The sequence below is a fragment of the Acartia tonsa genome, chromosome 5, assembly GCF_053477335.1.
Source record: "Acartia tonsa isolate MP-2025a chromosome 5, ASM5347733v1, whole genome shotgun sequence".
NCBI lineage: Eukaryota > Metazoa > Arthropoda > Copepoda > Calanoida > Acartiidae > Acartia > Acartia tonsa.
Window position 1 is genome coordinate 15,997,491 of NC_137264.1, and position 23,903 is coordinate 16,021,393.

General features: G+C 34.6%; 2 protein-coding genes across 2 annotated transcripts; both read right to left on the bottom strand.

Annotated features, from left to right (window-relative positions):
• Positions 1 to 185: 185 nt before the first annotated feature.
• On the bottom strand, positions 186 to 7,399 carry LOC145318858 (uncharacterized). Its single transcript, XM_080160520.1, has 8 exons — positions 4,979 to 7,399; positions 4,335 to 4,606; positions 2,306 to 2,470; positions 1,929 to 2,002; positions 1,593 to 1,651; positions 1,203 to 1,280; positions 547 to 605; positions 186 to 377 (listed from the first exon to the last, which is right to left on the bottom strand). Exons 1-8 carry the CDS (start codon positions 5,081 to 5,083, stop codon positions 302 to 304), a joined length of 888 nt encoding a protein of 295 aa, XP_080016646.1. The 5' UTR covers positions 5,084 to 7,399; the 3' UTR covers positions 186 to 301.
• On the bottom strand, positions 5,069 to 23,179 carry LOC145318853 (receptor-type guanylate cyclase Gyc76C-like). The gene is made up of 19 exons (XM_080160513.1): positions 22,878 to 23,179; positions 22,391 to 22,593; positions 21,858 to 21,930; positions 21,344 to 21,502; positions 20,863 to 20,990; positions 20,610 to 20,780; positions 19,549 to 20,275; positions 18,789 to 19,128; positions 17,553 to 17,726; positions 16,967 to 17,275; positions 16,524 to 16,611; positions 15,687 to 15,771; positions 15,183 to 15,288; positions 14,929 to 15,026; positions 13,527 to 13,641; positions 13,043 to 13,208; positions 9,681 to 9,765; positions 9,031 to 9,529; positions 5,069 to 8,496 (listed from the first exon to the last, which is right to left on the bottom strand). The coding sequence occupies exons 1-19, from the start codon at positions 23,106 to 23,108 to the stop codon at positions 8,252 to 8,254; spliced, it is 4,002 nt and encodes a 1,333-aa protein (XP_080016639.1). The 5' UTR covers positions 23,109 to 23,179; the 3' UTR covers positions 5,069 to 8,251.
• Between the last annotated feature and the right edge of the window lie 724 nt (positions 23,180 to 23,903).

The window sequence follows — 23,903 nt, forward strand, 5'->3', positions numbered from 1 at the left end:
GAACATAAGGTGCTTTCCCTGAATTTTGCTTGAATTCGGACCTAAAGCCACAAATGAAAACACCTTCACCATCTCAATTTAAAATAAAAGAAAGAGGGGGGGGGGATTTCATGCTGAAATTACAGATGTGCTATAAATGGCACTCACTATCAAAATATAACGAAAAATACTTTGGCCTAACCGACTTTTACGTTTTAGTAGCCTACAACCCACAGGACATATTTATACAATTTCTATTTCTATGTTACTATTATTTCATAATAGGTAGTTTTTGCTGTGATGAAATATCTGCACCACTTCACTATGTTGATTGGGATGATCTTTCGGGATCTTCATTCTTCCCTTTCCAATATGCATCAGGCAAAGTATCAAAATTTCTGAAAAAAATTTATGATAAAATATTTTTATACTTGTAACAGTATTTGTTTAAATTGTAAAATCTATGGATTTCTTTTAAAAATAAAAGTTGAAACTTGTTTGTTATTCCGAATAAAAACCATCTACAAACACATACGAGAAAAAAAAATTTTAACAAGAAAAACTTACTTTAAAGTTTCAGATTCATCATAACTAAAATGTTCTACCACATGCAACTCGAATTCGTCCTGTCAATAAATAAAATGTTATAAATTTTGTCCTTTTTATTTATAGGTACCTATAAAGATTTTTTAATTTTAAGTAGGTTGGAGGGACCATTTACTCCTGAACCATTTAGTAAAGGCAAGAAAATAAGGTTCTTGTACTAAAAATAAATGTCAAAAGAAGCATAGTTTGTATTTTTAAAGAAACTGGGCAGGCATAAGCATTCTTACATTAGATTCTTTTTTTTGTTGTTATGGTTCTGCTCCACCATGCTCCCCCCAACCCCCACGTTAGTTAGTACCACATGATTGATAAAAGATTGATGCCCAATTTACATTATTAGTAGCTAATCTACTCTATAATTCACTTTAACCGTCAGTCTATCCCTAGCGTAATGGGGGACTATGTAGTTTCTCAGCTTCTATTAATGATAAACGGCTGATTTTTTTTGTAAAGATTCAACATATCCATGAGCAGAGCATCCAATATGTATTTTACTTTGTCCTTTCTTTTTAACAAATGCTATTGAAATCTTCGTATTCCCATCTATGATTTTTATGCTTTGCTGCTTATGGGTTTTTAAAATTCTCATCCTTGTTTAAATATAACTATAAAATTACCTGTGATGTATTTAATGGAAATTCAGCTTCACACATTGGACACTTTCTGGAATTTGTAGTTTCACCATCAGTTGTTCCCTATGTATAGTTAAAAATTAATTTAATTTTCTATATAAATCCTTATATAAAAGTAACAGGAAATTTGCGTGTTTATAGATAGATAGAGATCTCGCAAACCGCACGACCAATGGTTCTTCTTTCCAGTGAAGCTTCGTATAGATCATGAGAAGGCTTACAACTATTTGGAGAGAGGGTACCTTCAATCTCAAAAGAGAAAACCCTTAAAAAAAAGTTATCTTGTGCCCCTTGAGGCCTTTAGGGCGTATCCGCTAAAAGATAAGTCACTTATATATTTCAAAGAATGAAATTATTGTGATTAAACAAATTTACCTTAATTTGTAGAGAATTCCAGCTTTTTATTGTTCCAATTAGCTTGTTAGCACTTCGGTCTAAAAATTCAATTTAAGTTAAAGAATTTTAATTTGATATTACCTAGATTAGGTAGTTAACATTAGAACTTTCGTTTTAAAAAAAACTACCTATCTAAAAATATGACTATTTTGGGGGAGATCCTCCCAAGATAATTTGTTGTGAGAAAACCAAATTAAAAAAAAAATTGTTTAAACTAAAATTTAAAGTGGTAACGGTCTATTCACCTACATCCTCTCTTCAAGGGCCACTAGAGGCCTCTTTTCCCAAGTTTACATATATTCGGTAAGTTTTCACCTGATTTTTCTCTGTTTTCCTGTAGTATTCTCATAGCTTGAAGTAGCTTTACTTGATCTGTCTTTATCTTATTCCTATAATACAAAATATTCTCTTCAAAATTGAACTATTATTCATCAATTTTACAATCTTTATTTTGCTTTATCTATTTTTGAGTTCCGTATTATTTTCGCTGGTACCCAAAGTTTTTGAAAACGTTATCTTATATGTTGGCTAAAAAACGTGATGTTTCCAAACTTTTCACTGAGGATTTTAATCTACAGAAGGCTTAATTTTGTTTATTATTACAATCATCTCTGGGGATGTATATCAATTTATCGTCCATTGTCTTATCCCTTAAGGATCCCTGAGAATATAACCACTAATCCTCTACCTACCTAATGGATGCAAAGTTATTGGCAAGTTGATCAACAATAACTTTTTCTGACGCATTTTCATCCACATTGGGCAGGTTGTCTGGGGCATCATTTAGTCTACTGTTCACACCATCCCTGTCAAATTCTGAGGTTGTGTATATGGAACTGTCTGCATTTCCTGTCAACCTAAGAATATTTATTTAAGAAATATAACTTACCTACCTTAAGTAATGCATATAAATATTTCTTAAAAGGTTATTTGCTAGAATGGAAAGAACAATAAAGGGGTAGTTTCACGAAATGCATTTGAACTTAATTTAGTGAACCGCATATTTTTTGCTAGTTAATGGGTTAAACTATATTTATATGGCATATATTTGAAAGAATTTCAATTTTCTACCACGTATTTTTAAAAATATCAACACTTGAAAATCGTCTTTTTGTGATATATGCAATTTAAAAAGACGATTTTCAAGTCTTGATATTTTAAAAACTATGTGGTAGAAAATTGAATTTCTTTCAATTATATGCCATATAAATGCAGTTTAACCAATTAACCAGGAAAAAATATGCGGTTCACTAAATTAAGTTCAAATGCATTTCGTGAAACTACCCCTTTATAGTATAGATGTATAACCAGACAACTACCTGGATCCCCTGTTTTAACTTATTTGTCTACTGGAAAATTCCTTTTCCCTACATGGCTGTATTAATATTCTCGACGCTATTCGTTGATTATCAAAGACGCAAGATAATTGAAAGGCGCCACAGGGTCCTCGGGAAGGAGAAAAAGAGTTATTTAACCCCTAATGGAAGATCTATAAAAATGTATACGATAAAGTAGTTGGTAATTAGACCACACTCAATAATAATTTTAAAAGCAAAAAATATAAAAATCTACAGGGTGAGTCAGAAAAAACTGAGTTTTCCGATTTTCTGATACAACCAGTAGGAATATGGAAAAAACAATTATAGGTTCTTGTTCTCTATAAAAATATACATTAAACTTAGAAAAGGTGTTTTTGAATATCTCTGAAAACAACGGCGCTTTTTAGAGCATAAAGATTTCAAAAAGTTTGTGTGATGACTTTTTCGGCCATTATTTTGTACTTTTTAGGTAGATTTAATTATAATAAAAAATGTCTTCCATTCCAAAAAGATAAACACACATATTTTTTGATTATTAGAATTTTTTTTTTTTAAATTGTAAATATTTAACATCTTAAAAATACAATTTATTTAAATTAAACTATCACATTATAAATCAAACGTTTTGTTGTAATCTATTGTTAAGATTTAATACCCCATGACCGGAAAACCAGCTCATGACCGGAAATATTTCATCTTGTTACCTAAATTTCTCCCCCCTCCCCCTGAATTTCCTCTATATTTGGTGCAAGACTTGATTTAATCTCCAAAATCTCCGCCCCCTTTTGACAAATTATACTTGTGTGTTATAATCCATCATAATATCTTCATTTAAATAGGATGGGGTTTCTATAAGGCATTTTTATTATAAAAAATTCAAACCTTGATAACTTTTTTATCTTAAGAGATTTTTTTGTCAAATAAAAAGGTTTTTTTTTCTTTTTACTATAAGCTACATTATTATAGAAGATTCTTTTAAACCACATGCATCACAATCAAGAAATATGAAAAAATGACAAATTGCAGTATTCTAAAAATGCTTGTGTGAGGAGCCAAAAAGCATTTCACCTTTAAAACTCATTAAAGTACGTTTCTTAGACCTTTTTCTAAATAAATATTGAAATTTAAAGATTTTTTTTATACAAAATAGATGAGTTATTTTAATTTTTCTTGATCAACAATTTTCACACAAGGCATTTTTTGACACCATACACCTATCATAGAGGCCGCATTTTTAGCGATAATGAAAAACACCTTTTACAAGTTTGATGTGCTTTTGTACAGAGAACAAGGACATATAATTATTTTTTCTGTATTCCTTCTGGTTGTTTCTGAAAATCGAAAAACTCAGTTTTTTCTGACTCACCCTGTATAAGAAACTGGAAAGAATATATAAATTTACCTATTATATTTATTTGACAAAGTAGAATCAGATTGTTGAGAAGACCTGGAGTATTGTTGCACCCCCTGGTCCTGCAGTCTCTCATACAAATGTGAACATTCAACACTTTTCTGTTCTAAATCTGTGCTTAGCTTCAGGTTCTGTTCTCTTAATTTTTCATTAGCTTCGTGCAACTTCTTCAATTCATTGTAAAGGTTTTCTTTGCTTAGTATGAGTTGATTTCTTTCAGATTCTAGAACTTCTACTTGCTTGTGTTTCTGGTTGTATTTATCCTAATTAAAAAAAATATTAGTTTTTATGAGACGGGCGGACATACGAACAGACGGTATTTAACAAAAAATCCGCAACAGTAGACATTTTGCAGTTTTTAGCCGCCCACATCAATAGTTAATAGCAACAAACGCCCCTAGAATCCAAAGGCGCTGTAATAGAAGGGGTAGAAAAATAGCATAAACCGTCCCCACACTTAAATCTTAAAACAAAATAACCTAAAACCATTTCAAGCAGGTTACCAAAAATAGGCAACCCAATCGGATTACTGGTTATAGAGATCTTACGCTTAAGACAAAAAACACTTACTGCTTTGCCTAAACAATAAGATAAAATCTAATTTTATTATTTTTTTTAAAAAATTGCTTAGGTACCTTTAAAGAAATAATAGCCAGCTGCATACTGTTCAGAGACAGAGCTGCCAACGACCCTTCGCCAGAATTACTACCTGTCATTTTACAACCCTGCAATATCAACATGAAAATATCAAATATATATATTAGATATTAATAATATTATCTGTAGCAAAAGATACATATTTCAAGGTGGTAACGCTTACTTTCACAACACTAGAGAAGGTAACAATTTTTCTATGTGCAAATTTATGGTTTTAAGAATGTGGGAAAGCTGCCATTTTTTTGCAAGGAATTAAGCACTAAAAACAATAAGTTAGTTCTATTTAATACAAACATTTTGATTTGCCTAAAAAATTCTAATTATTAATTAATTTTTATCAAAAAATACTATTTTAAAGCAAGCAACCCCAACAACTAGCACTGATTTGATTAGTCTACCAATATGGCATTTGTTTAAAATAAAATATACATATTACATAAACTCAATAATGGAATTGTTGATCGTCGAAGATAAAATCTAAAACATTTGGAAGATTTTTAATTTCTTTTAAAAAACAGAACAAACATTTCCAAGATTGTACAAATGTATGTTTACAAAATACATAGAGAAAAATTCTGCATTGATTTGTAAGTACTTGTTTCCAGCTTCAAATGAACGATTATTCCCCAGTGATGATAAAAAAGAACTAAAACTGCTGTAAATTAAAACTATTGATTGAAAAGTTTGGACACTTCTAGTTTCGAACCAAGCAATCAAAATTGTATGCAGTACCCAGCCTGTTTTTTTACCTAGATACTATCAATATGATGTTCAGTTAAAATTTAAAATAAAAATGCATTTTATATTCTATTCCCTATTGTCTACATTGTTTATAGTTTATAGAAAAGGTTTTAACAAAAGAATATAAATATCTAAGTAAATTTAAAGGCTTTGTTTTAATTTGCAAATTTTCATTAAATTCATTCTTAATAAAATGAATTCAGGGATAAATGAATTAAATTATTTTAATTCATTAACACAATGACAAAATCAATAATAATATTGAATAGATTCATAAAATGAATTAATAACTTAACACCAATACCATGTTTAATTAAAGCCATAGTTATAATAACATAAGCTACATAATGACAAAATAATAACATAAATATGTTCAGTTTCTAGATATTAAACTATTTGATAATGTAAATTATAAAACATAAATTTTTGTAATTCGATAACAAATAAGTAGGTAGATATGGTAAAATAATAATAATAAAAAAACAGAATAAAATATTAATTAAGATTGACAATAATAATAATAAAGTAACATAATATTTACAATCATAATAACAATGTATTTTCAGACCTAACAGATAGTTCTATGTACATATATCAATGCATAAAATGTGCATAAAAACTGACAGTACAACAAATATTATACTTTATTATATGTACAATAGTAAGAGAGTACAAAAACTAGATCATCTTGACTAAGTTTACACTGAAGGCAAAGATTAGCTTCGCTCATATATCAATAGAAACTTAGGGATTGTTTAAAATTACATTACAAATGTAATGTAGGGAGAAATTCTACTTGGATTGTTATGTAAATCAAATATGACCATGCATAATATTTGATTTTTGAGAACCCAAATAAGTGTGTAAAAATTCCCTAAATGATTAAGGCAAAAAAAGTAAAAATAGAAAGAAGGGGGCAAAATGGGTCACTTTTTAGAAACAGCACTAAGAAACTTAACCTGGGAGTTGTTTAATTTGGAACTGTAAAGAAACGGCACATTAAACGTTGCTGCCAATTAACACCGCTTTCTGACAATGTTAGAAAAGAAATTATGACGGTTTGAGGCCTCACCGCCGCGGTTTTTTCAAAGTTTAACATTCTTCTGTCTAAAGCAACCGCCAAGCATAAGTCTCAGAACTACAACTCTTTTTGCCTCTAGGGGTTAAAAAATTTACAATGAGAGGGCTCAAATCTTTTTTTTAATCTTCAGTGTAAAAGTTATGAGGTCATGCATTTTCTGGCATTAGGAACAATTAATTTACATACATGTAATATTATATACAATTATATCCATATTTAGCGCGGCAATAATAAGCTTTAATGATAAGCAAATAACAACGCCAGAAAGAATATACAAAAATTCAAAGGCGTTTTCAGTAATTATAAGCAAGTAAAAAAAAAGATTTTTGTGGTTTAGTTATCCACGTAGATTTGAAAGCATGCGCAATAAAATGAGAATTATTAAAACAAAAGATATAATATACGTTCCTTTTGATTGCGGAGGTTTGTACAACCATGCTAATTTTAGAGTAGCTATGCTGTCATTTACAAAACATAGGTAACTTTGATAAAAAAAACGTTCTTTTCATTTCTATTCTCGAAAAACAAATTTGAAGATTTAAAATAAGAATCGAAGTTTTTTTATAATAAATAGAAGATAGATTTTTCTTTTCATCATTCTAAATTAAATTCTGATGCAAATAGGTAAGAAATAAAATATTTGTGATTTTTGTTTCATTAAATTTTGTGATATGATTTGCATTGTGCTTATAAATAACAGTTTAATTCTTTTTTTTCTACAAATATACAAAAATTTCTTTAATTCGTTTTTTCACAACTAATTGAGTTATCAATTTATATAGGTAAATTGTTTTTAAGACACTTCATTTATAAAAAAAAAAATAGTAGATTTAGATTTCATTAAAAATTTAAATTTACCTTAATGTAATTTTTTTGATAATTAATCGTTAGAGGGATTAATTCCGTTTTTTAAGTAAATAAGTATAGAAAATCTAGATACATACATAATCTCTAAATTAGTCAATTGGCAAACAGTGGAGATTCAATCCGGCCATTTTAAGTTATTTTATCATTTCATTCGCATAATGAGTCAGCTAAAAAATTCGAATTTCTTAGGATAAAGCATTACCTACTTGGGTAAAATGTAAAGCATTACAGAACATTAATGAAAGTCTTAGTTAATGAATAGTTCTTAGAATAGCGTTACCTTCATGAATTTTTATCATAAAAAAAATTCGTCGCCATACAATTAGAATGAATCTTTTAAACTATTAATAAACAAAAGGGTTCGTCTGCTTTTTAAGTTTGACATATTAATTTATGGTTCCAGATTGTCCATCTAGATTTTCTATATCTATTGTTAGGTAAGAGATTCAAATTACAATTTATACAATTGCATTTCATAAGCTCCCCTTGCCTTCTGTATTCTCCAAAACAATTAGTTCTAAAGCTTCTTCATAATAAGACTTTTCAGTCAAAAGGGAACAAATTAAGGAACACACGTTTCGTCAATTTGATCATTCGCCTCGCCGTTACCTAGCAACGATACTCGTTCATACATATCTGTTCCGCCGCCGCTATCCTGGCGGTCCATGCTGTGGCTGCGAGGCCGAGTTCCCACCGCAGAGCCGAGGGCGGCTCCGGCCACCGACAGGCTGCACTGACTAGAGTTGATGGCGTAGCTGGATCCGGTTCCAGCTAACCGGATGCTATTTCTAGGAGACCGTCCCATACCTAGATAAAATTATTATATTGATAAAACATTTATGTTAATAATAATACCTGTGACAAAAACATGCGCAACTTATTGACATGAACAAATAAAAGACAAATACGTCCACAAGTAGATCAGCGCAATGAGATACGTTCTTTAATTTAAACCTTTAACATGTAAGTGGGTATAATTAAGTTAAAATGGAAATTTAAAGCAAACTGTTAGATTCTAAAATAAGTAGGTATATGAACATTATACAAACAAATTTTTTAATGATTTTATGTTGGCTGCTAGTATCAGGAGGTCTAAGTGTGCAAGCTTTTACGCAGTGGACCTATCCGGGAAAAATCTGCACCAACACACATGTCTGACAGCCGTGTTTCATTGGGCTAATCCTATAATACAATGAAGTATTTTTTGTCTGGAGCTTAAGATCTCGGAAACTCCTGGTCTGAATTGCTTAAGCTTTACAGAGAAGCTTTATTAATGTATTTGGGTGATTTTAGACTATTTTCCTAACTTCCTTTGCCCGAAATAAAACCATCTAAAACTACCTGACAATAATTTAGCAGCTATACTCTTCTCTTTGATCTGTGTAGGTTGTTGTTGATTCCTCGCTCCCGCAACCGGCACCAGAGTACCCGTAGTAGAATCCAACGTTGTCACAGACCCATTATCCAACGGCGGATGCCGCAGACAGCTGGGACTATCCGGCGGCCGGTCGCCGTTCTCAAAAATGTTACCCGAATGCCGCCGGTTGTCCGCAGAGATGCGTTCCCGGAACGAGTGTCGCACGTCCGACGGGACGAGAGACATTTTTGGCGATTTTCGCTCCCGCCGCGTCACTTGTTCGCTGTTCCCGGCGCCGCCCGTCAATTTTGGCAACGAAAAGAGTGGACGCAATTTCATACAGTTTTCTACTTTGCGCTTCTTTATAGCCTTGTCAGTTGTGCCATTTAGCCAGTAAGTTAGCACATCTCCTTTACCCTTCATTGGAACAAGGCCACGTTTCTCCATAATGTATCCACCAAGCTTATCCAACTCATCGTGAGTCTAAACAAAAAAAAATAATTTTATTCTATAAAGCAGTTAATTCCTTTGTCTGTGGCTTAGGATTTCAATAACTACTGCAAAGATCAAGTTCTCAATATTAACAATTTTAGAAAGCATACACCAACCTAAACGAAACAAAAATGCTTTATACCTGTTGACTGATATGAATTCTGAGAGGTTGCCCCGTGCTCTCCATTCTGCTGGCGGTGTTTACTGTATCTCCAAACAAACAATACCTACAAAATTAGACAAATATTGTAGCAATATATTAGATATACAAAGATATTAGACTTGAAAAGAAAAAGTAAAAAAAAATTTGGGGAGGAATATTTTTTGGGAGGTTAGTTGCCTCCCCCCATTTTTATTTTTAGTTTTAAAAAGGGGGGGGGGGGGGGTTTAATGCAACCATCTCGTAATCAATGTATAAATGGCACTTAGAATTCGAATTTTGATCTGAAATTTTGCATGAGTAATCCTTGGTAGGTCTATTTTCCCTAAATCGAACAAAAAGTTGGAAAAGTAACGGCTGGCAGCTGGCAGCTCAGCCGTTTAGCCGTTTTTTGCCTATTTGCAGGGCAAATTCATCATTAATTACGTAGGAATCAACTTTTAAAAACATATTTTTGGTTTAATTCATGTTAAATGATAGCAATAACTATTTTTAAAATTTCTAGTGCCAGCTGCTAAACGGCTAGAACCGGCTGAAAACGGCTGGGAGCCGCCAAGAGTATGATGAGTAGATAGGGCATGTGAATAAGTAGGTTTAGCTTGTGACATGTCTAGGGGTAAGTTTTTATGGGTGCTGAGCTCAAAAATGCTACCAAAAATAGTGGTAGCCCATCCATATGGCAGCTGGGTAACAGCTGCAGCTCAGCTGGTAGCGGCCAAGAGTGTAATAAGTAGATGGGGCTTGTGACGTGTCTTGGGGTAGGTTTTTATGGGTGCTGAGCTCAATAATACTACAAAAAATAGTGGCAGCTCATCCATATGGCAGCTGGGTAACGGCCGCTGCTCAGCTGGGAGCGGCTAAGAGTAGAATGAGTAGATGGGGCTTGTGACGTGTCTAGGGGTAGGTTTTTAGGGGTGCTGAGCTCAAAATTACTACCAAAAATAGTGGCCGCCCATCCATATGGCAGCTAGGTAACGGCCGCAGCTCACCTTGGAGTGGCCAAGAGTAGAATGAGTAGATAGGGCTTGTGACATGTTTAGGGGTAGGTTTTTATGGTTGCTGAGCTCAAAACTGCTACCAAAAATAGTGGCGACCAATCCACATGGCAGCTGGGTAACAGCTACAGCTCAGCTGGGAGCAGCCAAGAGTAGAATGGATACATAGGGCTTGTGAGGTGTCTAGGGTTAGGTTTTAATGAGTGCTGAGCTCAAAAATACTACCAAAAATAGTGGTTGCCTATCCATATGGCAGCTGGGTAACAGCTGCATCTCAGCTGGGAGCGGCCAAGAGTATAATGAGTACATAGGGCTTGTGACGTGTCTAGCTGAGCTGTAGCTGTTACCCAGCTGCCAGAGGGATGGGCTGCCCCTATTTTTGGTAGTATTTTTGAGCTCAGCACCCCTAAAAACCTACCCCTACACACGTCACAAGCCCTATCTACTCATTCTACTCTTGGCCGCTCTCAGCTGAGCTGCAGCCATTACCCAGCTGCCATATGGATGGGCTGCCACTAATTTTTGTAGTAGTATTGAGCTCAGCACACATAAAAACCTACCCCTAGACATGGCACAAGCCCTATCTACTGATTCTACTCTTGGCCGCTCCCAGCTGAGCTGCAGCTGTTACCCAACTGCCATATGAATGGGCCGCCACTATTTTTGGTAGCATTTTTGAGCTCAGCAACCATAAAAACCTACCCCTAAACATGTCACAAGCCCTATCTACTCTTCATACTCCTGACCGCTCTTAGGTGAGCTGCGGCCGTTACCCAGCTGCCATATGGATGGGCAGCTTCTATTTTTGGTAGTAGTATTAAGCTCAGCACCCATAAAAACCTACCCCTAGACACGTCACAAGCCCTATCTACTCAATTTACTCTTGACCGTTCCCAGCTGAGCTGCAGCTCTTACCCATATGGATGCCATATGGATGGGCCACCACTAATTTTGGTAGCATTTTTGAGCTCAGCACCCATAGAAACCTACCCCTAGGCAATAGACATGTCACAAGCCTACCCCTAAACATGTCACAAGCCCTATCTACTCTTCATACTCTTGGCCGCTCTAAGGTGAGCTTCGGCCGTTACCCAGCTGTCATATGGATGGGCTGCTTCTATTTTTGGTAGTAGTATTGAGCTCAGCACACATAAAAACCTACCCCTAGACATGGCACAAGCCCTATCTACTGATTCTACTCTTGGCCGCTCCCAGCTGAGCTGCAGCTGTTACGCAACTGCCATATGAATGGGCCGCCACTATTTTTGGTAGCATTTTTGAGCTCAGCAACCATAAAAACCTACCCCTAAACATGTCACAAGCCCTATCTACTCTTCATACTCCTGACCGCTCTTAGGTGAGCTGCAGCCGTTACCCAGCTTCCATATGGATGGGCGGCCACTATTTTTGGCAGTATTTTTGAGCTCAGCACCCCTAAAAACCTACCCCTAGACATGTCACAAGCTATACCTACTCATTCTACTATTGGCCACTCCCAGCTGAGCTGCGGCCGTTACCCAGCTGCCATATGGATAAGCTGCTTCTATTTTTTGTAGTAGAATTGAGCTCAGCACCCATAAAAACCTACCCCTAGACACGTCACAAGCCCTATCTACTGATTCTATCTACTTTTAGCCGCTCTCAGCTGAGCTGCAGCTGTTACCCAGCTGCCATATGGATGGGCCGCCACTATTTTTGGTAGCATTTTTGAGCTCAGCAACCATTAAAACCTACCCCTAGACATGTCACATGCCCTATCTACTCTTCATACTCTAGGCGGCTCCCAGCCGTTTTCTGCCGGTTCTAGCCGTTTAGCAGCTGGTACTAGAAATTTAAAAAATGGTTATTGTTATCATTTAACATGAATTAAACCAAAAATATGTTTTTAAAAGTTGATTTCTACGTAATTAATGATGAATTTGCCCTGAAAATAGACAAAAAACGGCTAAACGGCTGAGCTGCCAACTGCCAGCCGTTACTTTTCCAACTTTTTATTCGATTTAGGGAAAATAGACCTACCAAGGATTACTCATGCAAAATTTTAGATCGAAATTCGAATTCTAAGTGCCAATTATACATTGATTACGAGATGGTTGCATTAAACCCCCCCCCCCCCCTTTAAAAATTTTCTTTTGGGGGGGGTGTTATTTTTTTCCTTTAAGATCTTACTAACCAAAGAACCAATTGACTTATCCATTTAATATTCAAATATTCAAATGTACATCTTTAGATTGTTTAAGGTGGAAAAAATTTACTTAGCTGCTATTTCAGACTTTCTTCAGTTCTAAGATTGGATGCTCTACGACTGATTTTTAGCAACTAAGTACCTAAACATGTTTAATCACATACCTAGGCATGGCAAGGCCAACAACTCCTGCGACGACATGGCCAGTATGAATACCAATTCTCAGCTGAAGTGTGTCCGTGGGACGGTGGTGAATCTTGAAATTTTTCACAGCCCCCAACAGCTCAACAGCCAGAGCGGCAATGTTGCCTGCGTGCATGGGAGTTTTTTCTAGAAATTAAATTCAATTAGAGAAATGCAGTGCACTTTTTTAATACTTAATAATTTGATTGAGAAACCTTCCCATCCCTTCTAGAATGATTGCGCTTTCTCTCAAAGTGTCTGTTAGGCACTAGACTCCCCCTTAACCTCTTATTTTTAAAATAAATTGAAGAAAATAAGAGTACGCCTAACGACCGCGAAGGCTCTAAACTTACGCTATCCAAACCCGGCGGGGCTACACAGAAACCAATTAAACCTAACCTGACCTGAAGTAATAAACAAAAAACGAAAATATACCCCCCCCCCCCAATTTTTAATTGTTATTACCTGGAAGACCGCTAACGACCATATAGGCATCCCCAATAGTTTCAACCTTGTACACATCAAATCCCTGGATGATCTGATCAAACTTGGAGTAAAGTTCGTTCAAAAAGTTGACAACCTAAACAAGATTTAACTTAAAAATCTTATGCCCATTGAAACATGGAACACAATTGAATTAAGATATACCACAAAGACCAATGGGGTCTTTTTATGAAATCTTGATCAGATAGTTTAAAATAGCCGTGCTTCAACTTATTAACTGTTTTTTAATCAACAAAAGGGTAAAATTTGTTAAATGTACTTTTTATCGTCCATTGTCTTGACCCTTAAAATTCCTATTAGTAAGTAATGAGAACAATATTAAACGTTTTAATAAAATGTAGGATTTGATAAATAAGTCTTAATAAGTATATTGTGACTCATATACATTAAGCGGAACTAACATGTGAAAATAATTTTACACAATTTTGGAAGAAAATTAAGTTTTATAATTTCAATTAAAATTGTCTACAGAAATATAAACAAAACTCCTTACCCAATAATCCCTTTTTTTGTGGGCTAAGAAGCAAAAAATGTTCAACCCTCTTTTTGGGAATAAAAGTCATTAGGTATGGCAGACAACATTGAAACGATAAGTTTTGACAGGATTTTGTTTACATAAGCTTTATAATGTATAAACAATGTCAACATGTGATATCAGGGGTCTAGAAGATAAGACAATGTCCGATATATTGATGTACATCCCCAATGATGATACACAAAATTACGCCTTCTGTAGATTACAATTAGTGGTGGAAACGTTTTGACACTCAACTTTATGTATAAATCAATAAAAATCCAATCAAAGTCCCCAAAAGCTGTTGAGCTAACAAATAAAAAACGTTATTATAAAACTTTGTAATAAACAGCCCTATTCCCCTCCCTCCCAGAGAGACACAGTAAATCATTACAAAAATAAACAAAATAGTGTTCCATCATATCTGCAAACTCGTCACATTTTCAATTCACCATAACCGCACATTATTAAGCACAAAATGGTTCTTCCCAATTTAGATTCATTCTCAATAATAAACCTTTGTAAGCTATTGTGTTTTCGGGAATATATAAATAAAACATGAATATCAGATATGACATTATGCAACAGTGATTGTACAGCAAATTAATAGTGTCGAGTTCAATCAAGACTGCAAATCTTGAGCATAAAACGCAAAGAAAAAGTCTAACGGGCACAGTAAGGATTTCGAGAAAATGATATTCAGTTGGGTTAAATAATTCAATAGGACAAACATCTGCTTTTTAACATAAAAATTTAAAGGGAAGATCCACCTAGGTAAGAAAATCTCAGATCCCAATTGCATCTACCCAATAATTACAAACAGATTTTAATGTGTACATTGCAACTAACCTGCAAAGGCGTAGATTCTGAACACATGGATGTGAAACCAACAATATCAGAGAAATAAATGGTCACACCACTGAATGACTCAGGCTCCACACCAATTCCCTGATTTTTTTATTTATCCTTGCAAATTTAATACAAAATAAAAAAGTAAAGAAACAAAATCTTTAAAAAAGTAAGGTTTATCTCTTCTGAAGCATGGCCGAAGGACAGAGAAAAAAAATGTATAAACTAAAAGCGTATGATATTTAAGATAAATTCCTGAGTAAGCTTGAGGGCCACAGTTGGTGGTAGCATTCTGTGCAACAAATCCTCGGTTTTCTGTTTCTCTTCATACAACTGCCGGGTACGCTCGGTAACTAGATCCTAAACAACAAAAATGCATTATTTATTTGTCCCTTTCTTATCCTAAAATTTTTTTTGGTTGTTAGTTGCATGAATTGGATTATTATAAACCATAAATTATCTCAAAGTTTAATTTGTTCATTTACAAAAATAATGGGTAGGTACCTATGATGAGAATCCCAAATTTATAATATTATAGGTAGGTAGGTATTCAAATAATTTGGCTTAAATAATTCTTTGTAATTTTCATAATATGCGGAGGAAAGAAATTCAATTTAAGTAAATATTTCGCATTTTTTCAAATAACTAGGAAGTGGTGAGGGTTGGAGAGGGAATTCATCTAGGTTTTTAAATGTACAACACCCTCCATAAATAACCAATATAAAACAATCCCTTCAGTAAAAGAATTTTAATCTTACCTCTAAATTGTTGCTGTATTTCTCCAACATTTCTACCATTTGGTCCATGATGTTGTTCTTCATACCCAGGCGCATAGGCTTCAGCCTGGACAAATACAATATAAATACAAATATTTGGTTCATAGTGTTGTTCTTCATACCTAGGCGCATAGGCTTCAGCCTGGACAAATACAATATACATACAAATATTTGGTTCATAGTGTTGTTCTTCATACCTAGGCGCATAGGCTTCAGCCTGGACAAATACAATATAAATACAAATAATTGGTTCATAGTGTTGTTCTTCATACTCAGGCGCATAGGCTTCAGCCTGGACAAATACAATATAAATACAAATATTTGGTTCATAGTGTTGTTCTTCATACCCAGGCGAATTTAACTGGACAAATCGAATTTATTTACAAATGAAAAAGGTATCCAGAGTTTTTGACCCAACGAATAAGATACCTTATTATAAAATATTAGTTACCAGTGTAATTTACAGCCCATTTCCCCTTCCCAGTTTTCTTAGTCGATAGTAACCAATAGCAAAATGATATTAATTAAGCTAAAGAGAAAACTTGCATAGAAACTACTCTTTGTACAATTAGATTGCAACAAAGACAGGAGTATACATTCTGCATGGAATCCCCTGCTAAAGGAGGAGGGGGAGGATTTTTTTCCTCCTAGGGGAAAAAAACAGAAAAATTTACGGGGAACGGATTAGAAAAATTTATAAATGAAGAGTACTGAAATTATTTTTCCATTTTTGAGGAAAAAACTAGGGGGGGGGGGGGAATGAATCTTGTGCAGAATATACAATACACCTCTGAACAAGGATAAAATTATCTTAAGTACCTGTTACGGATTGTGGTGAAGTCAGGCCTTGTTTCAGCATTCTCCGCCCAACACTCTCGCATTAGGTTAATCACATATTCTGGAATCTCTGCATTAAAAAATACAGTTTTAAATTATTTTTGAAATTCAGTCAAACACAAGCAAGAATTTATCCTAATATAAAAGTAGCGAAGTATCATTTTATCAAACTAAACTGAACACTAGACCTTTAGGAATCACCTTTACAGTGAAGTCGCTTATACAGCCAGAGAAGGTTTATAAGCTATTTGGGGTACCCTGCAAGAGAAATCTCCCCTGGAAACACTTAACCCCCTAAAAAATTGTGTGTTTACATATTCTTTTTAAAACTTAGGTTGAAAGTGAAGGGTCGACTTGCCCCCCACTCCCTTTCCTTAAGTGCCCGTAAAGACAACTAGAGGCTGCGTTGATTAAAAAAACCTTACCAGTATCCATATCAGCCGCAATTGTCCTCAACAGCTCAATATCTGGCCGCTTCAGCTGCCCGTCGGGATAGGTAACCATCTTAATAATCTCAGAGGCTGTTGTCTGCTCCTCTCCATATGGTCCAGACCGACCATAGATCTCGTACAGGATGATGCCAAAGGAGTAGACATCTCCCTTCTGTGTGCCCCGGGCGGGTCCCTTCTCCCGAAGTAGCTCGGGGGCGCACCAAAGCTTCTTGTAAACCTCCAGGGTGTCGTTCGACAAATGTTCCGCGGTCTCGCGCAACTCATGAAGGCCAAAATCCGCAACTGGAATTAAAACATTACATTTTATATACAATATGAAAATGACAATTGAAAATTAATTACGATGATACCTGAAGATTAATTTTTGTTGGCTAAAAAACTATGAGAATCCTTTATGAATTTGATTGGTTAGTTCCGTATTTACAATGTTCAAACTTTTTAACCAGTACTTCAAATTGTAATCTTTAAAATAGATAATTTGCAACCATCATGTTGGATGAATATAAATTTATCTTATACCTTAAAATATCTGTTTGACATTGGAAGAAAACACATTTACCTTTCAAAGTCCAACGTGAAGTGACGACACAGTTGGAACTTCTCAAGTATCCATGACTGATGAGATCCGAGCTGTGCAGGTACACCATCCCCTTGATCAAGTCGTGCACAAAGGAGGAGATGAACATCGGGTCCAGCTTGATGTCCATGTTCTCCAAAATATCGTTAAGAGCACCTAGAAAGAATTATTTTTTGCTTAAGATATTTTAAAAGGGGGGGGGGGCGAAAGTGACACTTTTTGAAACCAAAACTAAAAGTCAAAGGAACTCAACTAAAAAAAGAGTTACAGGTCTGACATTTTGCATGGCAGTTGCTTTATAGGGGTACAATATGGAGCTGTGAAGAAACGGCGTCGCAACCGCCGAAAACCGCCGAGAAAAGGCAAAAAAAATTTCGGTGGGAAACGGCGGTTTTCGGCGGTTGCGCCGCCGTTTCTTCACAATTCCATATTTTACCCCTATAAAGCAACTGCCATGCAAAATCTCAGACCTGTAACTCTTTTTTTAGTTGAGTTCCTTTCAGTGTTCCGGAGCCGGAGCCGGGAGCAGCAACATTTTTGGTGGAGCAGGAGCCGGATCCGGAGCCGTATTTTTCGTTAAAAACGGCTCCGGCTCCGGACTAGCTAAAAATGATTTTTTAAAGTAATATTATAATTTGGCAACGGTCTATTTCCATATAATAAACTGAAAATCTATTGTTACTTATCAAATAGACACACATCCTTCTACTTTTATATAGCTTTAATCAAATAAAAGCAAAATATTTTATATTATTTATTTAATTTTTCAAATTCAATAATGAAAAAAAATTTATATATATATTTTAAGGTAGGAGCCGGAGCTGGAGCCGGAGCCGGAGCCGCATCAAAATTATACGGCTCCGGCACCCCTTCCTTTATTGACTTTTAGTTTTGGTTTCAAAAAGTGTCACTTTCGCCCCCCCCCCCCTTTTAATCTAAATATAAAGGCATATAATTTACTTTATCATCATAAAAGATGTGCACCAATTAATCGTTCATTGTCTTAGGCATCTCTTATAGAATTCTGATTATGACTTTCCTTTGATAAGTACCTATACAAAAATTCCATTTATTTTCTAATAACTTCATAATTTTATATTTTGTTATTTAGAGCGCAACTTCTCTATATCCCTAATGAGGTATGGTACGTCTTTCTTAAATCTAGCTCAAAGTTTGGATATTACTAGATTTTACACTAAATGTTATGAAAATTTTTACCTTTAGCACAATACTCTGTTATAAGAGTAATAGAATGATAATCTCCGGACATTTCAACACAGGCCCCAATAAAACTATTCACATTATCATGGCGCAACTCTCTCATCAACTTCATCTCTTTCATCACGTCCCTACTAATGTCCTTCTTCCTCTCGAACGTCAGCTCCTTGATCCTGACAATAGTGCCCTTGTACTTGGCTGTGTGACAATAGGCGTTGATGCCCCTGGATTCTCCAGATATGAGGCTGCCGAGTGACTGTTTGCTGGCGCATGGATGCAGGCCACCGTTGTAATTTTGTAGAGCGTCTGGGTTGATTTTCCATAGTAAACCTTCAATTTCCTATAAAACAAAGTTTTTGCTTTTTTGCTTCATAGAATACATTTTATTTTGAAATAAATTGAAAATAAAGGGGGGGAGGGGAGTTTTTCGTTTGTTTGTTATCGTCAGGTTGGGTTAGGTTATGTATAATGTATATTGGCCGAGTACTGGGTAGTCCCGAAGAGGTTTGGCAAAGGGGAAAAAACCCATCCCCCTCTTATTTTCATTTTATTTTTAAAACAAGAGGGGTGTTTAAGAGGGGGGGGGGGTAGTGCTCCATAGGCACTTTGAGGGGAAACCCCAATATTACTTTTATTTATCAACAAATTTATCCTTTCGCCAATATTTAACAGCTAGGTAATAATTTCACACATAATTTTGGGTGGATGATATTTTATTATCAAGCTACCTAAAATGTTCAAAATAGCAAGAAAAGCAAACCTGTTCAATTTTCCATTTTCTGTATAATGAGAAAGTAAGTATAACAGCAACAGCTAAAAGACCTCCAAGAACACCAGCCGCTATTTCTGTCCGTCCCTGACTGCTTTTACACTTTTCTCCATCATAACCGCACAGCGGTTCATCCAGAGGTTTAAACCCTTTGGGCCAATCAATTCTGGAGTTGAATACATATTCAGGCAAGGCTTTTCTTTCTCCAGTATTGTAATGATGGCTAGCTAGATGAAATTCTCCAACCTTATTCAGATAATGCTTGCAGTGAAATTTCTTTCCAGAAAACTTAGACACAAAAGTATAGTTGTAATCTTTCAAAGCAAATGCGGTAAAGTTTCCTTCAGAATCTCCATTTCTATCAATACGAATGTAATTTCCAGATATAGAATTATATCCACCCATCTTGATGATAGTCTGGGTAATTTTAGAGCCATTTCTGGCCAGATCATGTATGCTGTAGGGTTCACTGGCTTTCTTGGCATCTTCAATCATTTTATGTAGAGCTTTGGCATATAGAACAATACTATCATAAAGATGAGCCGCATAGATTGATATGTGAATGTCAACTTTTGCCAAGGGAAACATTATAACACTGCTAAAGTTGAATGGTGGTTTTCTGTTGTAGTTTCTAACATTGTCAGCAAAGTCTGTTGTGTCTATTCTGTAGGGAGAGCCAGATACCACAATTAAGGATTTCCAGGCCTGTAGCCTATCCCTGAAAAATAGCAGGATACAGTATACATAATTGCAAATTACATTAAAGATACTCTTAATTCATATTTGTACTAACATCTACAGGCTCTGTATTCGAATAGGTAAGGAGAGGACAGAAAATATCCTAAAACCATCCAAACATATAAATTTAGGAATAAAATAGATTTAAACTATTCCGGGATCTTTATGAAGCTCCCCTTAAAAAGAAAACCTAATAGCTACAGTGGTTAATGAGATCCTAATGGACAAACAAATTATAACCACTGCTTTATACAATAAGATCATCGAATCTAAACTGTATCTCCTTATTACCAAAGTAAAAACAACTTTTGCACCTGTATCCAGGAATTCCTTCACAAGAGGCACCATTAGAAACAGTAGACATTTCCTCCAGGTTCCACAAGAAAAACTGGCGCTCATCCAGCTTAACAGTTTCAGGATAAAGATACACAACCATGTACTCTCCCTCGTCAAATAACTTTTCTGTATTCATTTGGCGCATAAACCTAAAATTAAAATTTAAAAAAATCAGCTAAATGCAGTAAAGTAAACTGGCACATTTTTTATGCAAGCAGAATAGTTAAGTACCTGATTAACATATCACTAGGACCAACAAAAACATAGATTCTTGTCCCCTCCTTCGTGGCCTGTAAAATCTTATGAGGCCATAGCAACGTGCAACAGGGGAGGTCTTGGATGCAACATTTGTCATAATCCTACAATATTAAGTTTTTTTATGTCTCGGAAAATGCTTGTCAGAATGAGTTCTACTCTTCCCATAAGCGTTATAGATTTCTTTGGTGTGCTTTAGCCTATTTCCTTATTTTTACTACCCTCCCCTAGAGGCTAGGTCCGAATCAACTAGTCCTAAATATAAGATATTAAAGTATATTATAGAATATTTGTGCTAGTGAGCGCAAATGCGCGGGATTGAACGAAAAAGTGCGTTGAAGGTTATCACACTCAACTAAACTAAACTTTAGTAAGGAGTGTCTATTATTTTATATCCCCACTCCCGCACGCCCCTTATTTTTATTTTTAATTCCTAACATTTTTAACTCAAACTTACCTCAAACTCTTCATAATAGTTTACAGTAAATTCTTCTCTCATTGAAGCTTGTTTCTTTAGATCTTCTGCTATAGTAATCCACTGGTCAGTTTTCTGTGCAACAATGGTAAATTTGAACCATTTATGATATTTTAGGAAGGAAAGGACACTTGTGGTAACCTAAATATAAATATTCTTTCTATACCTTACAATTAAGAAAAATGTAAATTGAATTACTAAGAGAGAGTTCCATTCATGGTTCGTAATCGTAAGTAACACGGGTATACACAGGTTTAATTTTGATACTACAAATTTCCATGAAGTTAGTATAATAAATCAAACAAAAAATAGTAGCATAATGACGTATTATATTTTGATAAATTTTAAGAGGAACTGTAGGTATACCTTTTTTATTAAGTATTGAAATTATTATAAAGTCGCAAAATTAAGAAAAACTTTTATTTCTTTAAATGTTTAACTTTGAACTTCCCCACTTTGTACTCCCTATAATTTGATAAATTTAAAATTCTGAAACCTGGGTATCTGTAGGTTCCATTCTAGTGAAGGTTGGATACACTAGTTTATCAGATACCTGAGGGTCACTACATCTAAATAAACAAATATATTTTTCATTAGATTTTAATGTTCAGTTGATTCAGGGGTGTATATTCTGCATGGGATCCCCGGCTCAGGGGGGGGAAAAAAAATAAAAAATAAGTGGTTGGAGAGAAAAAAACTGTAAAAATTAAGAAAACTGAAAACATTTTTTCCATTTCGCCCCCCTCCTAGTTAAAAAAACTAAAAAAATGTGTGGTAGGAGGGATAAAATAAAAAAAATATAGAGTTCTTTAAACATTTTTCTATTTCCCCCCCCTACTTTTTAAGAAAAATCTAGGGGGGAAAAAAAATAAAAAATTTTGTAGCAGGGGAAAAAAAATAAATCTTGTGCAGAATATACACCCCTGAGTTGATTTCAAAAGAAGTACTTTATAATTGTATTACCTAATGAATAATTCGGTGTTTTCAAGTAATTTTCATGAAAACTAATATCTTTAAACATTGATTTACCTGTATGAAATCATAGCTCTATTTTTACTTGCAGCCAACATTGCTTCAACATTGCAACTGGGACCCTCTGGACCAATGAACGCGGCAATATCATTACAAATATGGTCAACAAGAATACCACTGGACTTGTGCACAAGTCCTTGAGTGTCATTGTAGATAAAATCTAGTTGTACGTCAGGAAGCAGGGTTGAACAGTTGTTAATCTGATTTGTGTAATATGTTAAATTTACGAATATAGTTTATAATATAAATGCTTTTTTATTCAACATGGTAAATACACAAAATCCTATTCATGACAAAATATCTTAATTTATCAGTGATCTAGAGGGAAAAGGCAATGGTCGAATAATTGATAGTTTGGAACGAACCAATCCAAATTCAATAAAAGTGCCCAATTTTTAAAATCCAACAAATAAGATGCATAGGATGCACAATAGTCCAATGTCTCCTCCCTTGAAGAAATTCATTTAAAACATATAACACATTCCTGTTCTATGGCATATGACAGAGCCCCAGAAATGGCTCTGCCCTGTCTATTGGAAACACTTCCAGTAACGGCCGCCAGGTAACCGACAGTAACCTGTGTAGCGCCAGGCTTTCCGCCTGGTGGCGGTGGCGGCCCACAATCATCGAAGGCAGGTATGCCGGCGGATGTCAAAGTTGTGCAAAAACATGTTAGAGTGATTATATAGCTAGCTAAATTAGGTAGTTTCATCATGCCATACTCTAGGAGAGCAGGCAAATTGGTGATTTTATTATCGTTAATCTAAAATTTGTGTCCCATTTTGTTCCTCTGAAAGTAATGAACAAGATATTTACTTATTCGCGCAAATGCACAGTAATTTTTTAGAAATTATGATTGACTAATATTCACTTATATACACAGCGGTTTTGTATCAATTGGATAGTGCTCTCTACAGCTAGACCAGGTGGCAGGTATATCCCCCACAGCTAGACGATATTGCATAAACTGTTCAGGTATGTTTAAGGTTTCCAGGGAAGAAAGGCCGTTTTAAGATATTGTTTATATTAAACTATTGAAAATCCGAGAAAATCGATTACGATATGCATGGGAAAGGAGCAGGACCATAGCGCTTGAAAAATTATTATATACATACACACGAACTTTTTGGAAAGCCATTGTTTACGAAGGTCTTGAGTCCTTAAAAAAGAATAATGACAAATTATATTAAGTATTTAAAAAAATATAATTCATAGAAAAGAAAAATAACTCGGTCATAACTTTTTCTTTAAAAAAAAGTATAAATGTTTTTATTACAGCAGATTTTATTCAAAATCAATTATAAACATATCAAGACATACATTTGACATATTTTCATACATAAATAAACATTTGTTTAATGTTATTACCACTTTTCATTCATTTATTAAATAGATTTAGATAATTACGGCTATAAATAAATCATAAATATGGAAAACCTTAAAAATAAATGTATAACCTGTTTATGTCATATAATAAGCAATGAGCCATAGATAATGGCATTTAGTAAAA